Source organism: Notechis scutatus, chromosome Z (genome assembly GCF_049901735.1).
Source record: "Notechis scutatus isolate UNSWTSFEM ecotype Mainland chromosome Z, rNotScu1.2, whole genome shotgun sequence".
Classification (NCBI taxonomy): Eukaryota; Metazoa; Chordata; class Lepidosauria; order Squamata; family Elapidae; genus Notechis; species Notechis scutatus.
In genome coordinates, this window is record NC_142025.1 from 96085086 (window position 1) to 96103047 (window position 17962).

The window sequence follows — 17962 nt, forward strand, 5'->3', positions numbered from 1 at the left end:
CCCTCATAATTCCTGAAGTGGAACTGTTGCACATTTTTAAAAACTAAAATTTGTTTGATAATTTTAGGTGAGTTTTGTCTTTCTTGAAAGTGAGATCTGTTTCTATTCCTGAACTCTGTAGTTATATTAATGAAACAGTTGATTCATTGAGGCCAAACAGTAGCTCATTTTTTTCAAAAGGCAAAAGTTTTATACAATTTCTGGGTTAATGCATGATTAATATTTTTTAGAGAATGATCATACAAATACGCATGTACACATGTACCACTGTCTAAACACACTATAATATATACAAAACCATAGTGAGAATTATTATACTTCTTCCTGGGTAATGATCCAGTCATTTGATGAGACAGATAAGGCACTGGTTATCATAAAAGGGAGTACTTGATATGCCACCGCAGTATGATTGTCATGGTTTTCTTCATAAAGCTATGAAGGAGCCAAGATTTGTTAGATTACTGCATGTACAGAATACAATCATTGCCAGATAATCTTAGATATTTATCATCCTGGTGAGAGTTGTATTCCTATTGCTGCTGTATTCTGATTGCCTTTAGATGGCAGGAAAATATGTAGCCTGTCCATTCATGAAATTCATTCTGGCTTTATGTTTGAATTTTTATGTGTTCTTCCAACTTTCCATGCATTTTTAGGATGTGATATTACATCCATAATGCTAGTTATAAAGAGAAAACTGGGCCCAAGGAATTCTTTGCCAGAACAAATTGATCTATACCAAAGTAGTAGGCATGTTCCTTATTTAACATTTCAGGATAAATTATGATTGCTATTGAGCTAGTCATCATATTATTGTATAATGTATTGTGATTACCATTAGAAAGAAATCAATGGCAAAATAGATTCTACTGGAGTAATTATAGGGTCTATTCCCAATTTTTTTGTTTCTTAGCAACCACACCCCCTCAAGGTAATTATTACTTGGTTCCAAAGTTCTGATGGCTTCCCACATGTGATAACAAAATTGCAATTTGAGTGATCGGAAACTGGTCCAAATTAATGTCAGTTTGCAACACCCCACAGTCATATATCACCATGATTTATGATGCTTTTACCAAAAACCAGCATTCATTTTTGGGTTTTGACAAAAACAGCCATAGTGAACAATGGGTTTGCTTAATGACAGTGGATTCACTTAATGACTATGATGTTTGTCTAATGACTTCTGCAATAAAGGTTGTAAAATCTGTTCATTCATGTTTATGACAATCACAATTTAGAATCCCAATGGGCTGGCTCTATTATGGTCATAGATAGAGGGAAATTGCACTTTTTCTTGTTGGAGAGAATTGTTCCAACATGTACCCAAATCTATCTAAATTAGCTGTGATATCTGTTTATTAAAAAAAAAATAACATAATATGACAACATACATATATGTCTTAATTTCTAGTTGGTATCTGGGAATATGTAGTATTATACTTAGCTAAATGTCAGGCACAAAGGATTAGAACTATATTTTAATTTGCAGTTCAGAAGATTTATTCTCAAACCTATGCACAATAATATTTAAGCCAATGACGCCCTTAACGTCTTCTTCTATACTAACAGGCATTTTGTTTCAAATGTTTATAAGCATATATATCTGCAATTTGTAACTCTCTTGGTGTAATGTATATGCACTATTCTGAGAAAGAAATAAAGATGAGTTATTTAATTTAGTCAGTAATTCTATACACACACACACACACACACACACACAAATCTTAGTTCTCCAACATTGGAAAATTAATTAACTCTTTGTAAATTACATAATGCTACTATTATTTCAAATTATTTCTGGAAACAAGTGCTGTACTGTTAATCTTGAGTATGCCGCAATGAGAGAATAATTTTGGCCTATTGAAATCTAGGATTGTCAGTAAAACAACTTTATACAGAATTATGAAGTCCAATTTGTTTGATAGCTCTCAGACCCAATTTGACTTGGCAGCCAAAATATATTTCATTTTTAATTGCATATTAATTAAATAATGTTATTTTGTCTTAGAATACAGATGCACTGCAAAGACAAGTTTTAAGGACTCCAAAGTTTTGGCTGGCTTCTTCAACTCATCATTTGACACTCAGTACCGACCTTATTTTTTGCATCTATTCCACTATTCCCTATTCTAAAACTTGTTTTGCTGATATATTTTAAAGTTTCTCTTGAGTTAAGCTCACCTTCTGGCAACTTCTGTGACATGGCCATGTAACTTTTTTGGCAACAGTATGGAAGTACTTTATATTACCTTCCAGGTAATTTTCTTTTGTCTGAATACCTTACAGTCCTAGGATTCCTAGATGGTCTTCCATCAAAGTACTGACTAACCCAATTTTAGTTAGCTTCTGAGGCAAGATAAGATCAGTTAGGTACTGCTACCTACTTAGTACTGCATTCTGCTTTAAAGTATTAATAGTCCTTTCTACCCATGAAATGATGATGATGATGATAAACATGAACCCCTGCATAATCTTTCCAATATTTGGATATCCCAAATATACATTTTTATATGACTTCTATCATCAAACAGAACAACTAAACACAAGAACAGTTTTTCTCCGAACGCCATCACTCTGTTAAACAAATAATTCCCTCAACACTGTCCAACTATTTACTAAGTCTGCAGTGCTATTACTATTAATCCTCCCATCCTTCCTTTCACCCATCTCCTTCCACTTATGACTGTATGACTGTAACCTTATTGCTTGTATCCTCACAATTTTTATTGACTGTTTCCTAGTATTATTTGATTGCTTATTGTACCCTATGACTATTATTAAGTGTTATACCTTATGATTTTTGACTCTTGATGAATGTATCTTTTCTTTTATGTACACTGAGAGTATTTGCACCAAGACAAATTCCTTGTGTGTCCAATCACATTATTATTAATCTTCCAACCTTTAAAACTGAAAAAGAACAACTTCTCAAGAAAATGAGGAATCAAGTCCTTGCCAAAGATATGAAAAGAGCCAAATAATAACTTTCCATTGTATCATAATTTTTTTTTTAACAAGGGTAACTTGAAGTCTTAAAAGACACAGAATTCAAAATACTGGCCCAATAATATAATGGAAAATCTAGAAATTACACCCCAAAGAAAATTGGGAGATTTGCCAGTCCATTTAAAAATTTAATACTTTACCTCTTTCTTAAAATAACAATTAACAAGGAATCCTTTCCTCCTTTCTCTCCCTCTCTCTGTCTCAATGTTATATTTGTCTTCTCCATGAGGCTATTACAATTTTCAGGCATCTATTTATATCACTATGAATCTGAGTTAAACAATTTATATTGTTTAAGCAAAGAAGTTTTGTTTACTTAATTATTATTCCAAGGCAATTAAGAAATTTTATTCAATTAACCAAATCCCCTTGGAAATTTCTCAGGTAGTCTAGATCCAATTGAAAGCACGTTAGACTTCCCTATGGAAGAACTTGATAAATGACTGGCCAATATCCACAAATTTATCAATAAGATCCTAAATATTAATAGCACATAATAACATGTCATGTTCCACTTCAGCCATGTTTGTATTACAAATTTCCTTTGATTATTTTAAAACTCAAGCAAATGATTCTAATAACAAATCAAATATGATATCAAAGGACATTCTTGCCAAAGCATGAAATTGTAAATAACAGCAAAGGCAAAGTGTCATACATACCTGACTCATAGATGCAGAAATCTATGGAACCAGTTCATGTAGGGTGCCAATGGGATGGTTAAGAGGACAGAATATTGAAAGAAATGGGGAACTCAAAAGGAAGGGAAACTAGTTATTAGAACAAGCATAGGTAGATTTTTAATGTGAACCACTTGGAATCACTGTGCAGGAGTTGAGTGGTCATATAATTCGTTAGATGGATGGATGGATAGATACATAGATAGATACATAGATAGATACATAGATAGATACATAGATAGATACATAGATAGATACATAGATAGATACATAGATAGATACATAGATAGCCAGCAGAAGAAAATGGAACAAACTGTAGTTAAACTGTATCTGAAGGACCACACTTTGCTTACACTGCACTTCAGATGGAAATGACTAATACTTGACATTTGGTAGTATGACAATGAATGGGGGGGGGGGAGTATCTCAGTAAGTGACAGAAGGGGCTGAATTGAGTCATTGCAAAATTCAGAATAGAGTACTGGGACTTCAGGTCTTCAATTGCATGCCATCTTTGCTAAAGCTTTTTCTGAATTATACTGCATTTAGAATTGTTCTGGAATTTAATTTTTGAACAATATTTAACTATTGCATTATATTTAGACTTTAGCATTATAATTGCATTCTCAATGCTATCCCTTTTACTCTTCTAGAATGCAGATAATCACATAGCTTTAGCAAGATCCATATTTTAGATATATTATATATTTTTAGATATTTTTATATTTATTTACCTTTAACATATCATCTAGAATATGATTCCATGCCCAAAGTATAATTATTCACTATTAGATTATCTTAACAGCATGCTTTTTCCCCTCCTCAGAACAGAACATACACTAGCAGATCTTTTGTGTGTAATTGTGGTGGCAGGACTTCTTATTGTATTTGCTGCTTAGTGAGATTTGACAGTGAGTAGAGTACAGTATATTTGTTACCATGATAATATGAGGAACATGCTAGTGTGTAGTATTCTAAATTGGGAGAAGTAAGTGGTGTATTAAAGGTCATGTGTATTTTGCAACCTATGTCAATCTGGACTCCAATTACTAACCTGTCACTTTTCTGTATCTGTTAGTGGGCCATGCACTTCGGCAGACACATATTCACCCTGGTCATTCTGCATTATCTTCACAAGATCATTGCTACTTGTTAAGTAATAGCAAATTTCTAGAACAAAAACATCCCCCTTCCTCATTTTCCTACATATAAATCTTTTCCTTCAGGACAGTTCAGAGTTCATTGACTTCCTAATAAGTGTGGACAACTGTCTGAATTCAGAGGAGAAAAAGTGCTTTGGAGCAAGCAGGGGTGCTAATGTGCCATCTATCAGCAACTTCTAAAAGCAGGTTTGAACACTTGGAAATACAATTTTTCCTTCAAGTCTAGTACAGCACAGTGTTGCTTCCTAATATCTAAATTTCTAAGAAGGTACCTTAATATTGTGCCCAGTAGCACTTTCACATTCCTTGGCATCTCTCCTTTCCTGCTCTATTTAATATTCCCTTTTTTAAAAGTGGTGGAAGGTTGTGAGAGCAGAACCCTGGCCTCAAACATATTATGCACTTTAAGTATGTTTCTGGGTATTACATAGATCGTAAAAGCATTCTTAGAACATAAAATTGTGGGTAACTGCAGCCAACAGTTTGCTTGCATTCTGGTATAGGGATGTTTTGTGTGTGACAATACTGACCACAGCAATTGTGTTGCAAGAGTACCTCAGATTTTCAGGTATTGATCACAAATAGTTTTGAAATCCTAATTTGACTTGCCTTCATAAAATTTCTTCTGATTCGAACCCTGACTCTTTTGGCTCAATAAGTTATTTTTTATTTTTCACTCTTCCTCTCATTTGCACCATCCACCCATCTCTGATGTGTGAGTGAAGTATGGCTATTCTAACCTTGCTTGCAAACGGACAAATACATATCCAGTCTGAAATTGCTTATAGTAGTGTCTTGGTACTCAACTGCTGTGAAACTTACCAAATTTGGTATTCAACACATTTTGAGTTAAAATTTTTGTCCTGGTACTGATCATTTGTTTGATACTTGATGCTCAAGCTAGAATTTGTCAATCTCAGCTCAACACTTGTGACTCAACACCTTATGGGAAAATAAGTTCGGTACTCATCATTTTTGATGCTTGTTGTGCCTCCCAGAACCAAGTAATGGTGAATACTGCAGAGGTACCATTACACAAGAACTGTATACAGCACAGTCCTAGCATTTAGGAGAATGTGCTGTGTATTTTAGGAGTCCATATAAGTTGCACTGATTGTGCAAAATGTCCTTATAGGTTTGCCCAAGCATGATATATTTATTATTTTTATGTAGAAATATACTGAAAAAATATACTAGAAGTATTGAGATTTATCTGATTTCTGTATATAGATGGGTGGTTTTTTTTAATTTGTCTACTATTGTTGCACTTGAAAGAATCTAGATTATGAATGTTCAAATTTCAAAACACGGTGTTATGAATATGAATACAATGCTAGATATGGCACAACTTTTTTTTTAGAAAAATGTGCTAGTTTGGGCCTTTGTCTTCCTACATCCTATGAGTTTTCAGATAGATTTCTGTGGGGTACAGGGCAAACCCCTTTATTCCAAATTATTTTACAGAAAGATATTCCTCTATGGCTACTTGCTTCTGCTGTTGTTGCTATCAATTTTAAAATTTTATGCTTCTAGGAAAATTATACATGTTCCAAATACACCAAAGATTCCTTCACAGTGCTGCGTATTTTTCCACATCTCCCCGAGAGAGGCGTCTCTGAATCTCCACACCGCCTTTAATATTCTCCTAAATCATTCCCCCCATTGCACTTTAAGGGCCATTGCTCCAATTTCACAGGTTCATAGAAAGTGCACTGAGGAGGGAGGAGGATGTTCTTGGGGTGGGAAGAGAACCTGAGGTAACAGGGAATTAGTTGCTGGGATTCTTTTCATATATATTCTTGGGATAACTCTTGCTCATGTCGTATTCATGGGTGAGTTATAATAAAACAAGCCTTTTTTCGAAAAAAAGGTTTTTATGTCGTGGATTCGGTAGTGAGTATTGCTGTGATACATGTAGGAAACAACATTTTTCTGTTACTGGGTAAAAGAATTAATTATGTCTAAGCCACGCGGCAGTTCCTTGAATCCTAACTTCATGTGTTTTCAAATATTGTGTAGTTTATTGAAAGAGACAGGAAGTATGAATATTCAGATATTTGAATCTTTTGATCTGGGGTTATTCAATCATGCTGTATCTATAAGTAGGACAAAATACAATGCTGCCTGGTATCTTCTGTGTTTTCCAAATTTGTCTTTTGGTACTAGTTTCTGTTGTACAGCAGATCGACTTTCAATTTCATCCTCAGATTTTGAAATTTAGAAATGTATTTTTTGCTTTTCTAAATCCCACATTGTCCAGTCTTTTTCTAGCCGTTGTTGTAGGACAGAAATAGGCCAGCCGTTTCTGAAAGAGGTCAAAGAAAGACAACTTGGTAAGAGAATAGGGCTTTAATAAATACTTGCATGCTTGTGTCAGGAGTCAGGATAGCTATAAGCATCTGTCAATTGACAGAAGGTGTGTCACCTTTTAATTGTTTTTCCCCCCAAGGGAAGTGTTGATGGTGGCGGCTTCTTGCAGGTACCACTTCCTGTATGGTATGGCTGGAGTCAGACTGCTGATAAAACAGGTTCTCCCATCTGACTGACCCAGGCAATAAAATAGCAAGAGGCCTACATTCATTGGCAAAAGCAACTTAATCTACAGAAGACTTATTCCCTATTTATTTCAGGCTACCATTTGACGCTTGTACCTTTGGCAAAACAGGTTGGCTTTACAATTTTGTTTCCCGTGGTACACTAAAGCCAATAATATGGCCTTAACTTGGTCTTAATTTATAATCTGACAAAATGACTCCTCTCCTTTTAATTGCATGCATGTATGCATGCAATATTTCAAATCCTGTTTATAGTCAAACTGCTTCAACATCTTAGGCGTTGGAGAGTATATGCTTTTATTTTAAACATTTTGTGTGGGAGTAAGTATTTTCATATTTCTATTCCCTAATTGATAAACATTTTCTTGTTTTCCCAGTAAATTAGAGAAGGCCAATCAATTGTTGTCTACTTTTACATCTTACGCAAACAGATAGAGTGTTTTTTTAAACAATTCCCAAATAGCTATTCTGTTTTTAAAATTAATTAAGCTGTGACCTTCCTTGACAGCCAAACATGCCTGCTTATGACATCTCTGATTGCAAGCTCTGCACTTATTATATCCCACTTTTTAACATCATTTCTTCTTCAGCATTTCTTATATGTTAAGGATGGCTTTTAAAGGGAAGGTTATTTTATTTGAGATAGGGATGTGGGGGGGTTATGTGTTCTGACAATCATGAACCCCCATTTCTCCTTTTCCTCTTATAAAAGAAGTTGAAGGGGTTTGAAGGAACCACAGAATTTTCTTGATAACTTTGGCACTGCATCACAAAACTTGACCAAATAATTTGGTTTGAAAATAGATGCAGGGGAATCACTTCTCACATTATTTGTATCCCACAACTATGAGGATGGGCATAGTCTAATACAGCAGTCACCAACTGGTGGTCCGTGGAGAAAATTTTGGTGGTTGGCAGAAAAATTATTTGCATTTTTTATATTGCACTAAATCAGGGGGTCTTCAAACTACAGTCCCTGGGCCAGATATGTGCAATGAATGTTTGTGTTGTTGCAGAGAGTCTCCCCCTTTGGGGCCTTTTTGTGTGGGTCAGAGGGGGGAAGAAATTCCGACTTGGGATCTACTTAAGCCTCCTGGTGTGAAGCTTTAGGGAAAGGCTGGAGTAAGCACCACTGGTGGCAAAGAGCCAGAGGTTCCAGATGGCCTGGAACTGGCTGACCATCTCAGTGAGCCTCAAGACACCGGTACTGGCCTTGCACTCCTGCAGGTCTTCCCTCTGCTTGGAAAGCCTACTGTATGCTCGTAGTCCTCAGTGAGGTGCTTCTGCTGAACCTCCTCCTTGGTCAGATCCAATTTGAATTGAGCCAGCTGTTTTGCAAACTCTTTTTGTCGTGGTGGCTGCTTAGCTCCAACAACTGCTTCCTGTTGGGGCCCTAAGGAACCTGAGCGGGCAGGTGAGGAGTGGCTGGGAGGGGAGGGGCGAGTAGAGGCTGGCGAGGTGCCCCCCAACATGAATGACATCAAATTGGCCATGCCTACCCAGTCACATGACCACCTAGCCACACCCAGCCAGCTTGTCATTAGGCAGATCACATTAGTGGTCTGCGGGATTTAAAATTATGAATTTAGTTGTCCCTGAAGTCCGAAAGGTTGGTGACCCCTGGTCTAATACTTTTCTTCGGTTTCACTTCCCTCTCTCCACCCTATATGTTTCCACACTCAAAGCAGGATGCTCCATAAATCACATACTGATTGTGCAATGAGTCCAGTCAAAAGTGTTTGGCCAGGAGGCAGGCAACAAAATGAGCCGAAGCATTTGCTTCTATGGCATGGCTGGGATCAGATGCACAGAACAGCTATTAAAAGATTGCAAGTTCCCCTAGGTCTATAGCTAGAACTACTAGGTCTTAAAATTAGTGGTAAGGCACACTAATTTTATAAATATGTTTAATGCAATGGAGAATGTGAAATAAGATTGCCTCTCTGAATATGCTTTAATATGCACATATACGTAATTCTTACTTTACAAGTATTCATTTAGTTGCCATTCAAAGTTATAGGGAAACTGAAAAAAAGCGACTTATGCTTGATCCTCATACATATAACTATTGCAGCATTTCCATGGTCATGTGATCAAAATTCAGGCACTTAGCAATCAACATATACTGTATTTTTCGCACTATTAGACGCACTTTCTCCAAAAGTGGGTAGAAATGTCTGTGCGTCTTATAGAGCAGTGGGAGAGGGATTGTGTGCCACCGCCAGGGAATGCTGGAGCCTTCGCTGCCGAGCAGCTGATTGGCAGTTGGATCGGCCTCCCAGAATACTGCAAATCTAGGCAGCAGGGATCACCACTGCCACCTCTGCCTATTGTGGCCTGTTCACCGCTGTCCTTTCTCCACTGATCGCTGCGGCCTGTTTGCCACAGCCCGGGCAAGCAGCAAACAGATGGGCGGCGAACAGGAGGTGATAGATGGTGATAGGTGGTGGGGGTGAACTCCGCAACTTAGAACAGCTGATTGGTGGTATTCCGGAAGGCTGATCTAACCATCAATCACCTGCTCAGAAGCGAAGGCTCCTGCATTTCTTGGCAGTGGCGGCAGCAGCTCAGCTCAGTTGACCAGTGGTGGGCGCAACGGAGCAGAGCCCTGATGAGCCACGTGCTGGGGCTGCAATAATCTACTGAAGCTGATCAGGCTGTTTGCTATTTGCTGCAATACTGGATGGATGCTGGGAGGCATAGGCAGATTTTTTTCTTCCCTTGCTTTCCTCCTCTAAAGGTAATGTGCGTCTTATGGTCCAGAGCATCTTATAGACTGAAAAATACGGTATTTGCAATGGTTGCAGTGTCCTGGGATCATGTGATTGACCTCTGCAGCCTTCCCAGCCAGTTTCCAACAAGCAAAGGCAATAAAGGAAGCCAACAACCATATAATTTACTTAACAACTGCAATGATATGCTTAATAACCATGATTGGGTACAACTCACTTAACAACTACCTTGCTTAACAGTGGAAATTTGGGGCCTAATTATGGTCATAAATCTAGGACTAACTTTGTATTAGCATCTTAATTTAAATTTGGTTGGGGTGAACCCAAAGTTCTAGTATTTGCATGCTACACTTACAAGTTCCTTTTTAATGATAGTGTGTTTTCTGTATTTTGTTTGAAAAAGGAAGTAGTTACATTCATTCACGTGGAGTTACATAGAGCTAGGTTAGAGAGAATTTTGTATAAAGGAGAAGAATGCCATGACATAAGGTGGGGAAATGGTAGCTTCTTTTTTATTAACACATATTTTTATCTATGAATATGCTAATCGTGTAAGTAGAATATGTATCATGTTCATTTGACCTTTTTATAAAACATAGGTGTTATCCAAACCTGTAACACAACTATAACTTGCCTAACTTTATTTTGTGTTGCATGCTTATAGGAGAGGCAACAGTTGTACAATTCATCAGTTTTTGTTCGGTTTTCATTTCATCTGTAAGAAATGTATTTCCTACTTGAGGACAAAAAAGCTTAGCCTAAAACGTTCTCCTGTTCTACGGTAACTACTGCATTTTTAAAAATATGTTCTTTATTGGACAATTTTAGATGTACTGGTGGCTACTAATTTAGATAGTTCTGAAAGAGTATTAGACAAATTCATAAAGAATAATGTCTCTAAACATAGATACTCATCTTGCTACCTGCAGGGCTCTATTCTGAGAGGTAGCAAATTATGCTTTAAATATGAGCTGTTGAGAAGAAGCAACAGTTGAGTATCTTTATGACTGTACTTGAAAATCTACAAGAAGCACTTTGATTATCTCTGGTTTTAGGTGGGTGTTTGGATATTGTCATGATGATGATGATTATTGAACAAAAACAATGTTTTCCAGTGAGACAGGAAGTAATACATGCCTTTTCTATCTAATAATCTTTTATCAATAATAGTCTGTAAAAATAACTAATATAGTTTACAGCCCATTTTATTGGAAAAGAATAATGGAACCATCTTGGTTCTCCTTAATCTCTCAGCAGCTTTCAATTTAGTCCTTTTCTGTTCTGCCTGCTGGAATTAGGACTAGTGTTAAGGTTATTTTCTTCCTTTATTGGTGGTCAGAGCCAGTCAATATTGACCAGAGTTGAAGGAAAATCAAGTCTGAAGCTCCTAGTAAGTGTGGTCCCTCAGAGCTCACAATATTTGGATGGGGAGAAATGGCCTCAAGTTGAACTACAAGATCAAATGGCTGTAGGTTCTAAGAAATGATTTCCCCTAGTTTTTAGGGGAATAAAAAGTAAGGATAGTTCTTTTAGATTTGCAGAATTTTGTTCCTGTGACTTTACAATAAAGCCAATCTTAATTCTCATGATTGGTATTTTTTTGATGGATTATTTTGAAGGGCTGCATGTATGTATCTCATTTACCAGAATGGTGGAGCGAGGAAGCAAGAAAGAAGGCAGCTATAGTAACATATAATTAGGCTGCCCAAGTATACCTACTAATGCTTCCTTGTACTTTTAGTATCTGGTGATTGAAATAAAACACAATGACCAAAGGTATTATAAATTCAGTAACACTTTAATTTGTATTTTACTAATCACAATACTAATTGAATTATGGGGATATTTTTCAGTCTAGGGAATATATTTTCTTATTTATTATACCAAATATTTAATTAGAACATCTTGTTAATGCTGGTCTTTTTATTGTGCTGTAATTGACTATTCAGCAGATCTAAAGTTTTTATTTATATTTCTTGTTGAATAAAAATAAAAAACCAGAATTTGCATACACAAATTTGTCATTAAAACCTCAAATCAGCCAGTTTTTCCTTCATTAAAAAAATCCCTCCTCTGATGGTGATGTTTGCTCTGAAAAATAATAACTGCTGAGTCTGATCTACATATTTGTATCAGGATCACAGCAATAGTAGAACTAATTACAGATGGTCCTTGTTTAGCAACCACCTTATCTAGCAACTGTTCACAGTTATGATAGTGATGAAAAAGTAACTTTAAAACAATCATCACATTATAACCTTTATAGGACTGCAAAGCCAAAGACAACTAAAGAAAGATCATGAACATAGTTGCAGTTTCACTTAATGACTGTTTAACAACCAAGTTGTTGGTTCTAATTATGGTTGCTAAACTGGAACTACTTGTAAATTCTTGCTTGCTTCTGTAGAATGGGCACCTTTCCCTTCTTCTCTGCATGGATCTAAGAGCTAGGCCTGTGAGCCAACACACAGGACCTCAAAAAATGGGACCCTGCTGAGTGGAGTGAGAAAGGGATTTACAGAGTAAGCCAAAGGAAGGAATAGTTAGTAATATAATAATTATTAACTAATATATGTAACTCTATATGGTCTTCTTGGCAAACCTTATGCCAGTAAATAATGTATACAGTAGCACATATGTACAACCTAAAGGGAATATGGTCTGATACTGTTGCTTCCCATTTCTCTCTAGTATTCTCCTAGACGTAGACAGTATTTTTCTCCTTTCCATCTCATTGCAGGCAAAAAGTCCATGGACCCTCTACAGTAACTGCAGCTCCTGTGGCTTATGGCCCACATTTTAGGAAGCATTGGCAAAAAAAGTTAACGGATCGTATCTCTAAATCAAAATAAAATACATTATCATGTTGATTCTGCATTGTGACAGTAAGGAAAGATAGTTTTGTCACCATTGTAGCCTTGGAATATTGCCTAGACAAGCTTTTCCTAGTACTGTAATTCCGCATCTAATCTGTTTTAGCTCGTTAAGAATCTTTGAATGTAGATATTTGCAAGTACTGTTTTTCTGAAGGACAAATTTCAGCTTATAAAGCGGAGGACGAGAGTTACGGACTTAGTTGAGTGCTGGGACTTGCTTAAGTGCAGCAGTCTTCTACTGCCAAGGTACTCAATCTTTGGCCAAATATTGGCTGACAAGAAGCAAAGAGGAAAGATCTCACTGCAATAGCCGCTGCAGAGTGAATCATAGTTGGTCAACTTCAATTCATTCAGGTGCCTCCAAGGGGAGGAAATATCACCAATATGTAAGTAAATTTTGATTTCTTGCTTTTCATTTGTAGGTGGATACAACTTCAGATTCAACTTTGGATGGCATTGTATTCTTACTAAACAAATGTCTTTACAATCCCAGTGTTTGTTTTTCAGGTGAATTTGCTAATAAGGAAAATGAACATTCACTCTGGTATGCAAGAAAGTTTCCTCCAACTTTGTTAGAATTGGGTATAATGTTTAGGAACTGGAATTTTGAAAAACTTTTTCTTGGCTTTGCTTGGCTATCTTTTTTTTCCAAAAAGTTTTTTATTTTTATTTTTTTTAAAAAAAAACATCTTTTAGTTATACAGTGTATCTTGTGCACATATTAATATTTGTATACATTTCTTATTAAGTTTACATTCATATTTCAACCTATTCAACATTATATCTTATTATAATGATATCATTTAATTTCTTACTTTATTTTCCAACCATTTATAAAATAGATCCCAAATCACATAATACTCCATTTCTTCTTGTTCTCTAATTGCCAATATTAACCTACTTATTTCTGCACATTCCAATATTTTCTTAATCACCTCCTCCTTCATCAGAATCTTTTCACTTTTCCAATTTTGAGCAAATACAATTCTGCAGTTAATATATGCATAATTAAATATATTTTTCTTTACTATAATTGTCAGGTAGAATCCCCGATAAAAATATCTCAGGCTTTAAGTATATATGTTGTTTTATCATATTTTCCAACCATGTATGTATTTTTGTCCAATATCTTTTAGTTTCTGTGCATGTCCACCACATATGGTAATATGATCCAGGTATCTGATGACATTCTTTGGGAAAATATCTTGTAAGATATGCTATTCTTTTTCTTATGTCCTCTTTCCCCCCAAAAAGCTTAATATTATGGAGATTGGTAGGTAGTTTGTTTGTGCATATTTGATTTTTTGAGCACAGCAAATAATTGTTGCCTCTGTCAAATCAGTTATTTGTTTATTTTTTAATATGTTAACTTCAATTTTTAGTTTCAGGAATACAATCACTGACTTTGAAATAGAGAAGCAGCAATAGAAGGAAGTCAGCAGAAGCTGATTTTTCCAACTGGCATTAATCTTCTGAGACCATTGAAAACATCTCTGTTAATTTCTGTTCTCTCATTAATAGGTTTAACTTTGTTTCAGGTGACCAAGGAAATGGAGATAATAAACATTAGGTAGAAGCACTTTCTTCCTCCTAAGTTTTAGAGATCTATTCAAATTTCTTCCTACTTAGGAGCTACCTTGGGAAGGGGGTGTAAAGTTGAGAAACTCACTTTCTTCAGAATCATTAACATAGGGCTGTCAAATTCCCAGCCCCAGGCTGGATGCATCACGTGCTGGCCACGCCCACGCCGAGTTTAGTGAAGGGGGGGAAGTCCCAATATGTCACATGATGCAGCTGTGACGACATGAGTGTGACATCCCATCTTTAGCACTATTCTAGAATACCTGCTTATTGGGATAACTCTGTGATATAAATGATTTGATTTTGTTGGATCAAAGGTTTTTTATGTTATTTTTCAATGTAAAGAACATAGTAAACCAACAGTGAATAATAATAACATGTTAATTGGATATTTTAACAAGCAAGAAATACTTGCTTTTTAAGAAATACCTAAGAAATACTTATATATTATAAATTTGCAAGAAATTTAGCAAGTAGACTGGACTTAAAATGAATCAGAATATTAAAAACAAATATTTTCAAAACTTGGGACTATTTCAGGAGATTTTGTCTTTTTCCATCAGTTGTTATTTTATTTATTCCTAGTTTTTTTCTTGCCTTTACAATAAACATCAAGCGATGTGTTGTTGTTGTTTTCAACTCATTCTTTCAGTAACAGTAGTTTCTGGCACTCTTGCTAGACGCCTAAAAGCGTGTGGGTGGGTGTTGCTGTTGAATGATTGGGGGAGAAAGCAGGCTGCTGGGGACAGCTGATGTTCTGGAAGGAAACTGTTCCTTCCTGTCAGGGCAGCTGGGAAACAGCCACAAAAGCTTTAGGCACAAGTTGCTATTGTAGAAGTGTAACTACTTGTGGGCAATGGCTTGTGTTAGGCCTTGTGACTCACTAATGAAACACAGCAGTCTGTCTGATGTTTAATGCAACTTTTGTCAGACAGGTAGCAGATCCAAATCTATATAACAACATCATAGATGAATGATATATAAAAGACCTTGGCCAGATCACCTAAGAATGTATGGTATAATGTATGGTATGGCAACTGGAATGTTGCCATTTTATTTTATTTATTAAATTTGTCTTGTTGCAAGGTGACTGTAGGTGGCTTATAACAATTTAACTTTCACTTCAATTCCCACATCAGGTAATTTATTGGGCTTCTGGACTCTATACCTTATGGTACATTTATGTGATCAATTTAAAGTCTTTGCACAATTTTCTTCTTGCTCCGCGTCATCATAGCACATTGTGTTACTGTATATTTGTAGTGTGGGACTGCTTATCATCTCATCTCGTGTCAATTCCTCTCTAAAATATCAGAGGCAGCAAAAAATTGAAAATTAGAGTGATAAACCTGATTTTATTTTAAAATCTCCCTGGAAGAATTCCAATATATTGCTCTTGTTCAGCACCATTTGATAAAGCCATCAAAATGAGTGTACTTTGTGTCTGCAAACAAGTATTCATGCTGGAATTTTTAAAATCCTAGTTTCCAGTTTGCTATGACTAATTGGAATTTATGAAGAAGACAAAGGTTCTAATGCTGGGAAGGGAAGAGGAAAGGGAAGAGAATGATGAGTAGCAGGGTGAGGGGACTCAGTTACACGGGCAATGGGTGCATTACTAGAAGACATGAAAGACCAGATTAGGAGCAAATCATCATAGAGAACATTGTTTCTATCTATGCAGTCCCTAGGAGTAAGAGATAACTTAATGCACTTAATCAATTATAAAAGGGAAATTTGAGTTAATGTTCACAGAGAATATCAATATGTAACTGAAAAGGATGCTGTTTTTCCCCTGCTTCTTCTACATCTTACTTCCTCTACTTTTCCTAAACTGTATGTCTAGTTTAACCCTTGCTTCCTAGAAATCTACCTCACCAATGTTAAAATGTTAGATTAAGAGGGGAGAAAGGGATGTGTGATTACTTTTTAAAAATTGATGAGGGATTGGACAGCTGTCCAAATTTAAAGGGGAAAGAATGATTCAGAGTGTGCATGTTACAACCCTAGGAAAAAGCTTAAAATAATTGTAGGCAGGTGCTATGTACACACACCAATGTGTATTCCAAAATGGCTTTTATTGTTTGAATCTGAATGGTTACACAGCCCTATTATTGATATATGTTCAAATGCACATATAACAGTTTATGCCTAGCCTAAATCAAATATTGCAGTACAGTAGAATACTTGAAATACATTATATAAAAATGTTTATCAGCAGGTTGTTGTTGTTGTTGTTATTGTTATTATTATAGGTTATTATTAGTTTTCCAAAACCAGAACAGAACTGGACCACATATTTGATCTGGGGAGAAGGCAACAAAATAAAGATGGAGTTTGAAAATGGGCAGGGCCAAGCCAGAAACTGTGGAGAAATAACCATTTTTTTAATTTTGGGCTAAGAATGCTATTGACTTTTCCTTTCTAAGCAATGTTTCTTCCTCACTCTTAGCCACCAGACCTGGAGCAGCATTATTATTAAGGGATTGGAAAGAATCCCAAAAGCAATGTTTTTATGCTTTCCCTTGTTTTCATTAGGAGGTGCTAAGTTATGGCTGTGTGGATCCAAGCTCAACAACTTCAAGGAGATGCTCTTAGACAAATGCAGGCCTTATACGGACAACATTTCCCCATTGAGGTTCGCCATTACCTCTCCCAGTGGATTGAGGCACAGCCATGGTAAGTGAAAGTGAAAACCTGGTTGTCCAGCAGCATCTTCAGCCTTGCAGAGGGATGATATGGAATGGGATATTTATCTTTTATGGTTGAAACAAACCTTTATCTTGCATTACACAGGAAGCATATTATTTAGCTGTATTGTTCTGGTCTTGAATAAGGTTTTCTCCATCATTAAGCAATACAATCATATGACATTACATTTTATATCACATATTGATCAAAATTACGGTTCCAGCTTGTGGCTGTAATTCAAACACTACCTAGAGTTTTTGCCCATTGTATGAATGTCCAGCAATGGCAACATATGCTGCCTTTGCCTTCTCATTTTGATCCAGATTGAATGAAAGTTGCCTTTGTTGCACTATCAATAGAGTGCTTACTTTTCTGCACATACCCCTCTGCTTTGTGACCCAATTTTCAGGGATTCTATAGATCTTGACAATCCTCAGGAAGGTGTCAGAGCTGCACAATTGTTGGACGGACTGATCCAGGAACTTCAAAAAAAGGCAGACCACCAAGTGGGTGAGGACGGCTTCCTTCTAAAGATCAAACTTGGTCATTACGCCACTCAGCTACAGGTGAGTTACAGAGGCTGGGAGTTTGGAAGGTAAAAGATGGTGTTTTCAAACCTTGTTGTAAGTGAAAGGCTAGTTTCCCATTCTTAGGTTGTTCAATCTTTCTTTACAG

The 17962-nt window shown here is 36.2% G+C and overlaps 1 protein-coding gene across 3 annotated transcripts in view; it reads left to right on the plus strand.

Annotated features, from left to right (window-relative positions):
- LOC113413518 (signal transducer and activator of transcription 5B) overlaps nucleotides 1-17962 on the plus strand; it is a 43774-nt gene that overhangs the window by 13566 nt on the left and 12246 nt on the right. For all 3 annotated transcript variants that reach the window (XM_026669843.2, XM_026669842.2, XM_026669845.2), the window contains exons 2-3: nucleotides 17135-17275; nucleotides 17697-17853. In XM_026669843.2, coding sequence (XP_026525628.1) covers nucleotides 17148-17275; nucleotides 17697-17853 — 285 coding nt within the window. In that variant the 5' untranslated portion in view covers nucleotides 17135-17147. The remainder of the gene's footprint in view (nucleotides 1-17134; nucleotides 17276-17696; nucleotides 17854-17962) is intronic.